General features: G+C 42.7%; 1 protein-coding gene across 10 annotated transcripts in view; it reads left to right on the forward strand.

The window, feature by feature from the left end:
• Positions 1–13,504, forward strand: part of Rbcn-3A (rabconnectin-3 alpha) — a 175,434-nt gene that overhangs the window by 86,462 nt on the left and 75,468 nt on the right. For all 10 annotated transcript variants that reach the window (XM_065444752.2, XM_065444823.1, XM_065444293.1 and 7 more), the window contains 8 exons: positions 105–291; positions 2,261–2,611; positions 6,283–6,435; positions 6,946–7,090; positions 7,764–7,823; positions 9,585–9,859; positions 11,453–11,550; positions 11,676–11,841. In XM_065444752.2, coding sequence (XP_065300824.1) covers positions 105–291; positions 2,261–2,611; positions 6,283–6,435; positions 6,946–7,090; positions 7,764–7,823; positions 9,585–9,859; positions 11,453–11,550; positions 11,676–11,841 — 1,435 coding nt within the window. The remainder of the gene's footprint in view (positions 1–104; positions 292–2,260; positions 2,612–6,282; positions 6,436–6,945; positions 7,091–7,763; positions 7,824–9,584; positions 9,860–11,452; positions 11,551–11,675; positions 11,842–13,504) is intronic.

The raw sequence follows: 13,504 nt of genomic DNA on the forward strand, positions 1-13,504 counted from the left end.
AATAGCTAAAATACTTCTTGCTTGTGACCCTTGGTATTTATTTAGGTATGTGTGCCCTTGTGAAGGTCGCAGTTTAATGTTGACCTGTGCACATACTTTGGCAGGGAGTCGGAGACAACGGTCGTGGGCCCGATGCCTGACTTGGGCCTCTTTGAGACTTGCCGTCTGGCTTGGCCAATGCTTCCTCAGTATCATCCGAAGCAGCTTATGGAGCTCCTGGGCTTTGGGAAGATTCGGAGAGTCAAGGCCATCCTCAGCCACCTTGTACGCTGTGTCTCCAAATCAGGACAGGTACTATATATTATTTTAGGCTGATTGTGGCACAATGCCCATATTGTAGTTTGGTTATCAGCTTATCATAGGCTAATGCATTTTGCTAATGAAATCTGCTGTTCTTTGGGTGTGTTGTACTGTTCTTGTGCTATTTCAGTTTGTCTCATAGTAGCTTACAGTAGCAGTGATGTGGATATTTCCACATCACTACTTCCAGAGAAAAAAGTTATTCTATAATCATCTGGAAAATGTCATATTAAATTTAATGTACTAATGGCTCAACACAATTACTGGCATGCTCAGCACTTGAAAACATGACAGTGCTCTGTAGTTATCTTATTTCGATGCACACAGAGTTTTCCAGAATCTCTTCAGGTTTATTGGCTTTTGTGCTGTTTTTGGTCCCTGAAGTCATGGCAGAGTCCTGGCCATAAATATGATCCAAAACAAAATAAGACTTGATTATACAAACAGGCACATTGGCATCCTTCTGTGAAGGAAAACAGTGCAAGGGGAACACTTGGTTCCATGGTGGAGAGAGGAAGGAGTTCTCACGCAGTAATATAGCTCAGAACCATGAATCTGTCTTTTCCAGAGGTGGCAGAAGAGGCCGCTATAGCGCTAGCACTCGCGCAGTCCAAGGTGGGAAGAATTGTCACCGACTCGCAAAAGGCGTATAACAACTACAGGAAGGGGTGGGTGTCTCTTGCGGCACTAGATATTCTCCAAAGTAAACGCGACGTACCTGAAAGGAAAGTTGAGTTAATACGGACACCGGCTCACTCTGGGCTGGAGGGCAACGAACTTGCCCACCAGTTCGCCCGAGAGATGGAACACTGGGTTGAGGAAGATGAGCCACAGTCCATATTTACTTACAGAGACATTACGAACCATTATAAGACGGAGAGGCGCCGTTACCCCGATCCTCACAAATCGCTTAGCAGAGAACAGCAAGCGATCTACAGGCAAATACAGGCAGGATCCTTCCCGCACCCTTACCTTCAAAACAAGATGTACCCGGAAAGGTACGAGAAGGATTGTACCTTCTGCAAAACTCATTTAGGCACGCTCCAACACGTCATTGGAGTATGCAATTTCATCAAGGCGATCCCCCCACCTCTTAACTGCCCCACTACCCTACCCCATGCCTCATCCACCCTTACCGAGCGATGGGAGACCTTGCTAACCAGCACCGCCCTGGAAGACCAGCTCGTCCTGATCTCCAGGGGCCAGGCGGCTAGGGAAGCATATGGGTCCCGTGAAGAGGGAACCACTTCCATCGACGGCGTCTAAGAAGATGTCGAGCTCGGCTCAATAAAGTTGTTTCTCTCTCTCTCTCTCTCAGAACCATGAAAACTGGGCATGTCAAAACTGACCACTTTGCCTTATGAATGACCTCTAGCTTTTGATGAAATTGCTGTGCCCTTGGAAAGCCAGAATAGTTTGATCCACTGAATGCCTAATTTTAATTAAGCGACTTCTGTATATATATAGTGTAGAATAGTTGGTATCTGGGTCAGCTGGTGGATATGTTAATGGGGTAGATAGAGACACAAAAAGTGAATGGACTCACGGGTTCTAATTCTGCATTATTCGTTTATTCCACACATCTACAGCATTGTTTCAAAATACATTGAAAACAAGGAGCTAACTAAAATATTTAGATCTGTTTTAATTAACTGAAGTTGGGAATCATTCACTCATGTTTACAGTCTTGCTGATAAGCTCTCCAAATCACACCAACAGCCAGCTGCAACAAAGAAATGCCAACCATAAGGGAGTTTGCAAGCACCTCTGTGGCAGCAAAGGGAATTTGCGTTGTCTCAGTGTCGTTCTCCGATGTCATTATTGTAATTGAATATCGCAAGAAACATTACAGTTATCTTGGCTTGGTAACTCGCTACATTCGAATTTAAAATCTTCATGAATCCATTGCATTTTTTGTTAGAATTTAGTTATGGTAATGTTTGCCTATTCTGGTGTGCAGGCCCCAGGAGGTGTCGTTGCAGGGGGCAATGCGGCGGAGATGGCTTCTGAAGGAGCAGCTGAAGAAGAAGGAGGCGATGAAGGAGTACGAGGCTGGTCTCGCTCGAGAACGCTTTCTCTGGCAGCACCTGCGGCCGGATCGGCAGCACACAGCCCTAGGGAGGCTGGCAACATAGTCCCTGAAGAACTGCAGCTGGACTATGTGGAGATCCAGTCCATCCCGCCATTACCACTGTATGCACTGTTGGCAGCCGACAAGCAGCTGGAACCAGGTGCAGCTGGTGGGCGCAAGGATGCTTCGCCGAGTGGCACAGGTGCAGACGCTGGTCAGCCAGGTGCTAAGGAGAACCAGGTGAGTGTGGTCTGTCTTGCGCTCTTCAGAGGTTAAAACAAAGTGTATTCATGGCCTACAGCTGTTGTAATGCATTAAGGGGGCCTGTGAGTGGTGTTAATTGTATTTATAGTGTGATGGGGCTTACGCATATGTAGAAAGGAGAGTGTACTCGTGCAAAATGCACACGGTCATCAAGCAGTATGGCTGAGCAGCAGCTCCTGCAGCGTTTATCCGAAATGTTTGTTTTCTTCGTGCTGCAAGGTGCTGCTTCACCATCACCACATTCATGCACAAAGGCCTTATCACAATAGGAATGATTTTTCTGTGAATGAATCCGTATGACAATAGAGAGTGATGATGACTTTGCTGCTGCTTCATTCATTCAAACACCATGAAGGTTAGATGGATAGTTTACATTGTCAGATGTAGTTAACAAACAATCAGGGTTCATTTTTTTATATGAATATTGTCTAGCTCAGTATTTTTGCTCTGCCTTAAAAAAGAACAATTTGTTTCTAAGTGACTTGGCCAATTTGGAAAGGAATACCGTTAAAACTTGCATACAACACGAATCCGCATATAGTCAGAGTAGGTGTGTGCGAATAGCAATTTTTGAGACCAAATCGAATCCACATCGAATAGTGTCAGAAGTGAATCGAATCAAATATCGCATACTTTTTTAATAGTTTTTAAAGAATGAGCAGCCATTATCACAATTGATGTAAAGTGGTATTCACATCCTCCTAGTATTCATAATCTTAGCAACTTTCTGTCGTTACGTTGTGCATTATCAAGCATTATTTGTCAATATGCACAAATGGAGCGAACGATTAAGCAATTTGTTCGGCATACACAGGACTTTTCAGAGAGTGCGAACGATCCCAGTGACATAACCTGTTGTACTACGTAAGTTCTCAAGCTTTATGCGTATGTTTGCCCGCAGGGGTGAAAATTATTGTTCTTTTGCTCCAGTTTTATGTTTGATTTATGTTTGAAAAAAATATTTATATTTACGAATAGTGACTATTAGATTTGAAGAGCGAATCAAATAGGAAACTGTTCGATTCGTTATTTGAAAGTTTTGATTATTTGCGCCCTCCTAAGCCTGAAGTGCAATTTGGGTCAGCAAAAATAGTGAAAAAAGTTTTCATCTGCATATAGTCTTAGGAAAAAGCTCACTGAAAGCATTTATTTTCATTGTACTTCACACTTTAGTCATTGTCACAAATTGCACTTTCCTCTGAGAGCCCATAGGAACTCGTCTCCAGTGCGGTCATGTGTATTCGATGTTGTACACTTGTTTAATGCGCTATGGATGAGGTCTTCAGTAATGCAGACCCAAGTGTCGGCGACCCATGACTGGAACATTGCTGGGAAGGCTCATTTTAGTCCTCCGGTAGGAGCCGCTTTAGGCTCTCCCAACCTCATGCACTCCTTATAGCAGCACTTGGTGCGGTCTTTGAACAGTTTATTTACGCACAAATCAAGCAGCTGCAGCTGGGATGGTCAGCTTGGTGCTGGACTCACGCAGCAGTCACTTCACTGAGTCAGTCAACCAGGTGACAGTGACAGCATTGTTAACTATATTTATTTTGTGTAAGTAAGAAGGCTGCTTGCCTGCTTGTAAAAATGTTTATGGAAAGAGATTACTTGAATTTAATGGGGCCTAATTTAGAATTCTACTTGGAATAATGTTAAAACTAATCACTTTTTGCAAGCACTTAAAGCGGTTCTTATTAAATATGTGAATAACTATTTTTCTGAATTAAAAGCTGCTTGTGTTTCTTCTTTTAATGTATATTTTACCATTTTTATCAAATTTGTGTGTGCCGTGTTTATGTTGCTGCAAATGAAGAATATTGTCACGTAGTAGTGACGGTGAATAATACAGCTGTAAAACTGTGATTGACGGAACTAACTTTTTATTGGGCAAACTTGTGCCCACAAAAGCAAGTTACACTCAAAGCACAGCAATAGCGATGAGCACGGTAGGCAATCGTCGAAATCTTATCAGCGGGTCAACCGTGTCAGTTTTTATACATCAGTCATCGAAGGTTCCAGAGTAATCACTGGTGTCCGTGTGCCTTCCAGAAAGTTCTGCACCATTCATGACACGCATACATGAAATGAGATTACACAAGGTTCGGTGACAACAGGCAGTGGATAGAGCCATCAATAACTTTCGAGAAACTTCCGATACATGCAGGCATGTCCTGCGCTGTGCGATAACATTTGTTAGGCAATGAAACATGGTCACCCAATAAAGATAAACAAGTACACGTGTCAATATGCATTTTGCTAAGTAGACCAAGCACTAGCCACGATGGCTATAAGGTTCAACAATACTTTGGGGACGAGAAGTGAACTTTTTGGTGGAAATAAAGAAATAACAATAAAGCACGCAGGACAAGTAGTGATGGGAACCCCAGCAGTGCTTTAGGTTGCTGACATCATGCAGACGTTATCCAATCAAGCATCAGTGTTTCATCCGTCAACACTTTTTCTTGACACCGGACAACATTTTTTAAAAACTTGTCTCGTTTTGGTAGGGTCATCCGTTTGAACACCACATACGGTGAAAGCTTGCGACTCTCTATCATGGACAACATTATGGTAACCTGTGTCTTCTCATTTCCACTTGACCACACAAAAACTTGCCTGGAGCTGCAGGCAGAATTCCTGCTGCACCGTTAGACATACTGGCATCCGGCCAGCGTTGCTGACCTGGCCCAGCTGAAAGTTGATGGACTTCTGCAGCAAAATTATGTGTCCTAGATCCTAGAATCCTAGATATTTACTTTTGAGAGTGTCACACAATGACCAGCGAGAGGCTTGTTTGAATCATTGTTATCACCGTGGAACTAGACAAAGCCCAGATCAAGCGACCAGGCTGTGATACTAGTTTGTTGTTTTGCTAGCTCACACCACAGCCATTATAGCTCCATTCTTGAGCCATAGGCTCTTGAAATGCCTGGCGGGAAGTAAGTTTCAGCCATTTGGCTTTAGCACGACAAGTATCTTTGGCTGAAGTAGGACACTATACCATCCGTCATGCCAGAAGATGATTGACATCTTTCCAATGGGAATGTCAACTTAGGAAAGTGGCCTTAATAGCTTGAATTGTGGTCCAACTCAGCAGTGCTTAGTTACTAGAAATTGCAGCTCAGAAGAAGGAGATTTCACTATTTTTCAGTGTATGTCTACAAATAAGTTTTGTTTCCCTTTCCTTGAATTTTGGCCTTTGGCATCTTTGAAATCCTTGAATTGTCTTTGAATTTTGAGTCAGACGCTCTGTATGAACCCTGACATGCTTTATCCCAGAATACCTAAGTTTTATCAGGCAGCGACTCACCATGGCGATGCATGTATAAACAGTGTTGCACTGTGATGTGAAACTGCAGTTCTGCAAAGTTTGATTGCTGGTGGTTTGAGAGCACTCTTGGCAGGACCAGTTTTGCTTGTAACCTGATGACTGGCAATCCACTCTAATTTTGATCATTCAGTGTTTGACATTTCATATAGGAAACAAGAAGCCTTTTTTGTTTTCCACAGAATACATGAACACTATTCAGGACTTTCGAATATGGTCATATTAAAGGAGAAGTTTGTTTAATAGATGCCAGATTGCTCGGGATTGACTACATTTTACTAATAGCACCTCTGTTTTGTCCACTTCCTTTTGCTTGCAGGCAGACTACAGTGCCTTGTTTGAGACTCTTCCCAAAAAGGAGGAAACTCTGGATGACATCCTCCAGGAGGATGCCCAGCCTAAGGCCAAAAAGACACGAGAACGACACAAGTCAGCTGCTGATAAAGACCCCAACTACTTTGGAATGCGCCAGGTTAGGGACTTCATCTCTGCTTGACTGCAACAATGCACAACTGAGAAGTACATTGACTGAGTTGTTTAATTTTTTGGTTTATTGTAAACACAACTTCACTGATTCTCACTATGATTCTCACTATGATTCACTATGTAAATCAATAACTTGATTTACATAGGCCATTATGTCTGTCCGTGGTAACTGTCGAACCTGTCTGACTTGATTCTTTTTTCTTTCCTTTGTACAGTCACACCCTGATATAATGAGCCTCAGTTTAACGAAATGTGTGGTATAGCAGTTTTATTCATTTTCTGGTCTTAGTTTCATTGCACACAATTTTTTTTTTTCACTTTAGCAAAGTAATTTTGTTCACCAACAATGTATGCACATACCTTGAGCCTTTGTAACCAGCAAAAGATATAAGAAAATATTACCTAACATTGAATTTGAGTGAAATGTGAAATTGAGTGAAACAAATGTGAAGTTTGTGATTTTCATTTAGCAAGACGCGGTTCATTAACCCTACAGGCTCGCCTGCTGACTCAGCTGCTGACACACTGTCATCTGCCTGGCCTATCCAGTGTAGACCAGATGCATCTTTTGGCACTTGCTGATACGCTGGCTTCTTTCCATGGCACACTGGCTGACCGTCTTGACAGTGAAATTGTGCACAGTAAGCTCTTTCCACAATTCTGCTTTGTCAAGCTCTCATAAACGATGGGCTGTTGCTTTAGATTATGTTGATAAGTCGGTCAAAATATATTTTTTCTTTTGCTGCACATATTGTGTGTTCACAGCTAATAGGATCTGGGGGTTCAGCTCAGGGTTGTGCAAGGAATCTATTGCTTTAACTGGATATTCAGTCCCCTGTGAGGTCTACTTTGTGGCATGTAAAAGAAGAGTGCATGCAACTCCCATCCTATGAAGCTAGGGGTGATAAGCCCTCTTTGTGAAAGTATCTCCGTTTCTGAATGCAAAATGGTTAGATAAGTATTTGCGCTGTCTAGATTTAACCTGAGCACTTCGATATGTAGAACCCAATAAATCAAGTCAATTCAAGTTAAACATGGGTGCCTTTTACATTTGTAGGTGTTGGACTGGAAGGTTTGATAGCCATGCTTAGGGCTTTGCATTTTCAGATGAACCTGACAAAATCCAAAAAGCACCCTCTTGCTCTCAGCACAATTTACACAATTGAAGTTATTTAGTAGTATTGCATAACAGTTATCTCATTGTGTTGTGGCATGTTAATTACACAATAGGCACTAACTGAAAGATGCTCTTGATTGCTGGCTTTTCCTTCAGGTATGAGTAATAAAAATAACCCATTTATATCCACCTTGCAGCGGCACCCAAGGACAACGTCACCAGACAGAACTACGAAATGACTATCCAGGCTACTCCAGGTAAGCTTTCCTCCTCCCCCTCCTTTTTTTTTTGTGTGTGTGTGTGTGGGCGGGGGGGGGGGGGGGGGGTGACCATGGTGCTCCATAATAATAACTAGTTTATAATTGTAAGTTTTATGAGGAACAGGAAAATTTCTCCATTTCCTTCTTTTTCATTTTCAATGTCACCCGCCGTGGTTGCGTAGTGGCTTTGGTGTTGTGCGGCTAAACCTGAGGGCACGGCATCAAATCCCGGCCACGGCGGCCACATTTTGATTAGGACGAGAAGCTAAGGCACCCATGTATCGTGCATTAGGTGCATGTTAAAGGACCCCAGGTGGTCAAAATTAATCCAGAGTCTCCCGCTACGGCATGCCTCATAATCATATAGTGGTTTTTCCATGTAAAATCCTAGAATTCAATTAATTTTAATGTTTAAGAACACATCAGGTGGGGCTTATGTGACTGCTTGAAAAGTGTTCACCATGTTGGTAGTGTTGTAGTCCACTCGGTTGCTGTTGTTGCAACTTCACTTTTCTGTATTTAAGGCAATGAGAACCATTTACTTCTTCTAAGCTTTTCGTTTTCATGATAGCATAGAATAATAAAAAACTAGCTGTTGCTGTATATTTGTTACTGCATGTAGTCTACTCGGTTGCTGTTGTTGCAACTTCACTTTTCTGTGTTTAAGGCTATGAGAACCATTTACTTATTCTTCTAAGTTTTTCGTTTTCATGAGAGCTTAGAATAATAAAAAACTAGCTGTTGCTGCATGAAGGCAGTTTAAATGAGCATGTCTTCTACATGTAGAGGCAACATCCTTGATTGGTGCCACCTGCATTGTCAAGTTGTACTGGCATATTGTGACACTTAAGCTCATTAAATATGGCACATGCAGCAATCAGTGTGCAAACCCACGTGTTGGATGTTGCCTTTGTGTTATATGTCTCCTTAGTGCAATTCCAATCTCGCTGCACTAAAAGCTCGAATGTCAAAAGTTGTTTTGACTTCATTTGTGACGATGAAGATGATGAAAACATTTTAAGGCTGTAGACTTAAAAGGTGCAGAAATGATACCACACTGTACGATACAAACCCTTGCTGTTGAATTGCTGTGCATTGTCAGATTTTGCATTTTGATTCAAAGTTAATTTTGTTGATTCGGTGCAACATATAGCCAATTTTTTTTTGTGAACGTTGCTCCAAACCTCCCATCTTAGTATGCAGTATTGCACCAAGTTTACAATGGAAATATATCCCTTGCTTGTGCAGAGCAGCAAGAATCTTCTCCAAGTTGGCTACTGAAATATGTCGTTTAATACGAACCAACCCACCGCTATGCAACTTTACAACTTGTAGCCTCAATGCCATGATGCATACAAGTGTTTATTGGCTTGTTGTCTGTTCCTAAGCTCTCATACTATATGGTGCATGCGGTTCAAATGTTAGAAAGGGTGAACGCACTGGCTAACACTTTCAGGACTAGAACCTAGTGCACAAACATAAAGGTGTATGGGAGGATGGCCACCGCCGTAGCTCAATGGCAGAGCATCACACACACGATGTGGAAGATGTGGGTCCGGCTCGTACCGACTGCAAGTTGCCTTTTTTGTCCGTCTTCATTTATCTTTCCTCTACTAGTATCTGTACATTTCAATTAAAAAGAACAGTTAATTTTCCCCTATGCTTTCCTTGGCTTCTTTGCTTGTTGGCTTCATGTGGATGTAACAAAAAATTGAGCCCCTTGGTTCCCTTTACTCTTCTCGCTCCCAACTTGTGCAGACTCCCTGGATGACTGTGGGCTTCGCTACTTCCTGGCGGTGCGTCACCACACGTACCTGCTGCGGTGCCTGCCATTGGCACAGAGGGCGCAGCTGCAGCGCCAAGGCCTGGGGCCTCACTACCTGGTCTGGGCTTTCCACTCGGAGACTCAAGAGGAGCTCGTGCAGCTCATCCCCACCCTACAGAAGCCCACTTTTCGTTGGGCCGAGCTTAGGGAGCTTGGCATCGGTTGGTGGATCCGCTCCAACCAGCTGCTAAGACGCATCATCGAGAAGGTAAGTTGCCTTGCTTTGCTGGCCCATTTGTCATCTGCTGCTGCAATGCACAAAAGTGACATTGCAAGAGATGGCTACTAGAAAAAAGCAGCCAGAAGAGATCCAGAGGTGCTAGCAGGAGAAATGCTTATCAGTCTTGCTTACATTTCGCCGGTTCTTTCACCTGCAGCAGTAGCACAGTGGTTATGGTGTTCTGCACCTGAGCACAAAGTTGGGAGTTCGATTCCTGGTGGCTGTAGCTGCATCAGTGTTTTCCTGATGGGAAACCAAAAATTTTAGAATGCAGCTCTTAGGCGGCCATCCCTGTGGCAAGCGGCGGCGTGCCTTGGCGTTGTTCCTCAGCGTAACCAAGCAAACGAGCACGGCGAAAGATGAGAGCGAACGCGGCACATAGTGGGAGATTAAAAAAGCAACGAGAGCATAGAGGTGAAAGGAGGAAATTGGAGAGTAGTCTGCAGCAGAACCATGGGGCGGAAAGTGTAGGAGGGTATGGCGAAAAGATGAGCTCCACGCAAGCCACACTTTCCCATGTTCACACTTTCTTTCTGAACACTGAGCGACGCAACCAGTGAAAATGCTTCGTCTGCTGCTGCTGCTAAATGAGCTGCCCGAGCAGAGGCTCAGCGCCATCGCCGAGAGCACCCTGTTGTTCAGAATCAAATTCTTTGCCACAATGTATATATCGCGAATTTAAAACACCTAAACAGCTGCGCTCTAAACTTGCATTAAGGAGTATCATAATTGTCGGTAAAATTTTTTCTAGCATTTCCATAGAGCACACACACAACCAGGAAAGGCTGGCAACTTGGAAGAGTGCTTCATGTTTTGCTGATTTTATGAATTCATATGGGCAAATGATGACAGGTATTCAGCTGTGATAAAGCATTCTGGAGAGGTCAGACTTGAAAAAGTAGATGGTTGAGCTGTTGTTACAATAATTGGGCACACTGTGTATGCCTGTATAAAACTTGTGCTGCAAACCAAACTATTTCAGAGGTGCCGGCCATAGCCCCGTGAAGGGGTATCTGCTCTGAGATAGGGATGGTGAGACAGGGGCAGCCTAAGATAGGGATGGCAACTCTGTAGAACACTGTGTCTCTTTTGCGCTGTCCAGTGCAGTCCTGCCAGCCCTTGAAAGTGAGAGAATGTGACTTCCATGCCCAACTGTATCCACATCCATAGCAGGTCCCCATGTTGAACAGCTGCTAGGCAATAAACCAGTGTAGGTAAGGGAAGGTAGGTAAATGGATTTGCAGTCTTGGAAAAAGGATTTGCTTTTAGGTCTTTTTTTTTTTTGAAGGTTTTATTGCAAATATTTGAATACAGGAAAGTATACAGTAAATATTAGTACAGAAGATCTTATAGGTTTTACATGGCCTTTGAGCATGGCATTCTTGTGCTTTGAGCATTATTCTTGTGATCAAAATCTATTTGAACTCCCCCGCTTATTGTTTCAAGGCCCAGACGTTGCTTTGAAATGTTAAACCCTGTCAATAGATTGGTTCAGTAAATTATCAGCTTCGTCAGCAAGCAGGAGGGCTGCTGCTGTACTTAGAGGAGGCTGGCATTGTGCATTATTACTTTCCATTTCAGCTGGCCAAAAGTTCCTTCCAGGCTAACCAGAACCCCTTGGATGCTGCTCTTTACTATATGGCCATGAAAAAGAAAACAGTCTTGGCTGCATTGTTCAGGTATGTAACATATGTACTCGGCAGAGATCACGTTTGAGTTTTTGTCTCCTTGTGGAGACAGCCGGCTCTAAGATCCTGATGTCTGTCGCACTTTATAGATTCTCCTGCTCATTGTGTTGTTGCAGGAGTGTGAATGACAAGCGAATGTCTGACTTCTTCCAAAACGACTTTTCTCAAGACCGTTGGAGAAAAGCAGCACTCAAGAATGCCTATGTGCTACTTGGGAAACAGCAGTTTGAGTACGCTGCAGCTTTCTTCCTCCTGGCCAATGCTGTGAAGGATGCCGTGCAGGTAACTTGACTTCTTGATACCACTAAAGAAAGTTATGAAGTTACTTTATATTTGCTTTGTTATTATTATCTAGGCCTGTGCAAATATTCTATTGAATATTATGTTATTCAATATTCTAGATGGCTTGAATTTCAGTATTTGAAGTTCTTGAAATAGTTGAAATGAACAAATGTACATACATATTTCTCTGTGTATAAGCCGCTCTCCGCTCTGGAAAGAAGAAAAAAGAAGAGAAGCCTATAATCCATGGAAATAACTGCATACAATGGCCGATTCTTTTTAAAAAAAGTATCCTATCGCGGATGCATGAATCGTCCACATTGTTATCTTATGCCAGCTGCTCTGTTCACCACCTCTTTGCCGACGCTGATGGCAAACATTGCCCCAAAGGTGGTTTCACGGCAGTGCGGGACAGGCTGCCGTGGAACCATAACACGAGGCGAAATTCACACTGCTGCAAAGCCGCATCTCAATTCAAAATTCGCATATAATGCACACCCCAACTTAACTGTTGAATTGGTAAATTTTTTCGGCCTTGCACTTGCAGAAGAGAACACATTAATCACGTGTAGACGGAAAGCATGAATCCTAATTTTCACCCCAGAGCATTAACTCTGTCCTTGCGCAATCAAGGTCGCACTTCACAGAATTGCGAGGATGCACGTCAGACAAACGCAAAATGCTTCAACAGCCTCGACCATGACAAAATTTTAAGTGGGATGAAGAAAAGTCAGCAAGAGCTTTTATAAAAATGTTATGTGCTGCCGGAGTTGTAAGAAATGTTGAAATTGCTTCTTTGCATGAAAATATTTTAAGAACGGCACTTTGAAAATCAGCTGACACCAGAGTAGAACCTGTTTCTTTTTTGGCATGTGAAGGACCAACTTCTTTAGATTTGATAACATCTGTCTGTTATGTCAAGGTTTTCTACAAATTCCACAACTATTCTAACTGTTCGTTTCATTCAGCACTAATTATTTTTCGCTTCAACTTCTCTAGGAATAAAAAAAATTATATTCGCACAAGCCTATTATTATCATAATTTTTTTACAGGGAAATTAACACAAGCTTCCATAGGATAAATTTAGGACAATGTACTACTGATGCTTGAACAAAATGCTGGCTGGAAATTTGTTGATTTCAAACAAATTCATCAGAAATCTGAAAAGCAGAGCCAATTTCATAATAAAAAGAACCTTTGCTTCATCCACCTAACTTTAGCAGTATGGTACAAAGGGAGCAAAATTTCTTTCATGAAATGCAATCTTCACATCTGAGTAAGTTCGTTATGTCTTACTAACGAGCTAGTGACAATCACCAGACTGCTGATGTCAGTCGCTTTGGAAACATTGCTTTCTATCTACATTGACGGCTAGACCATTGGAAGTGGCATAACAAAAAGTAATTGTTGGTGAACACACCCTTCAGCAGCATTATTTTTTAGGTAGTAATATGTTGAATGCATTGACTGTGTGTGAGTGTACTCGCGGACAACTTCCCGTGGCATTGAAAAGAAAGCTACAGGGGTGAAGCGTCTGCATGTGTGTAACTGAGCCAAGTATTTTTGCAGAGTTTGACAGCGCGGTAAGTTTCTTAGAACAGATACTGAATCAGCATAGCTTCTACGTGGGACAGTTTTGCATGTGCCCAAATGGGAAGGGAA

This window comes from Dermacentor albipictus, chromosome 1, assembly GCF_038994185.2.
Source record: "Dermacentor albipictus isolate Rhodes 1998 colony chromosome 1, USDA_Dalb.pri_finalv2, whole genome shotgun sequence".
Lineage (NCBI taxonomy): Eukaryota > Metazoa > Arthropoda > Arachnida > Ixodida > Ixodidae > Dermacentor > Dermacentor albipictus.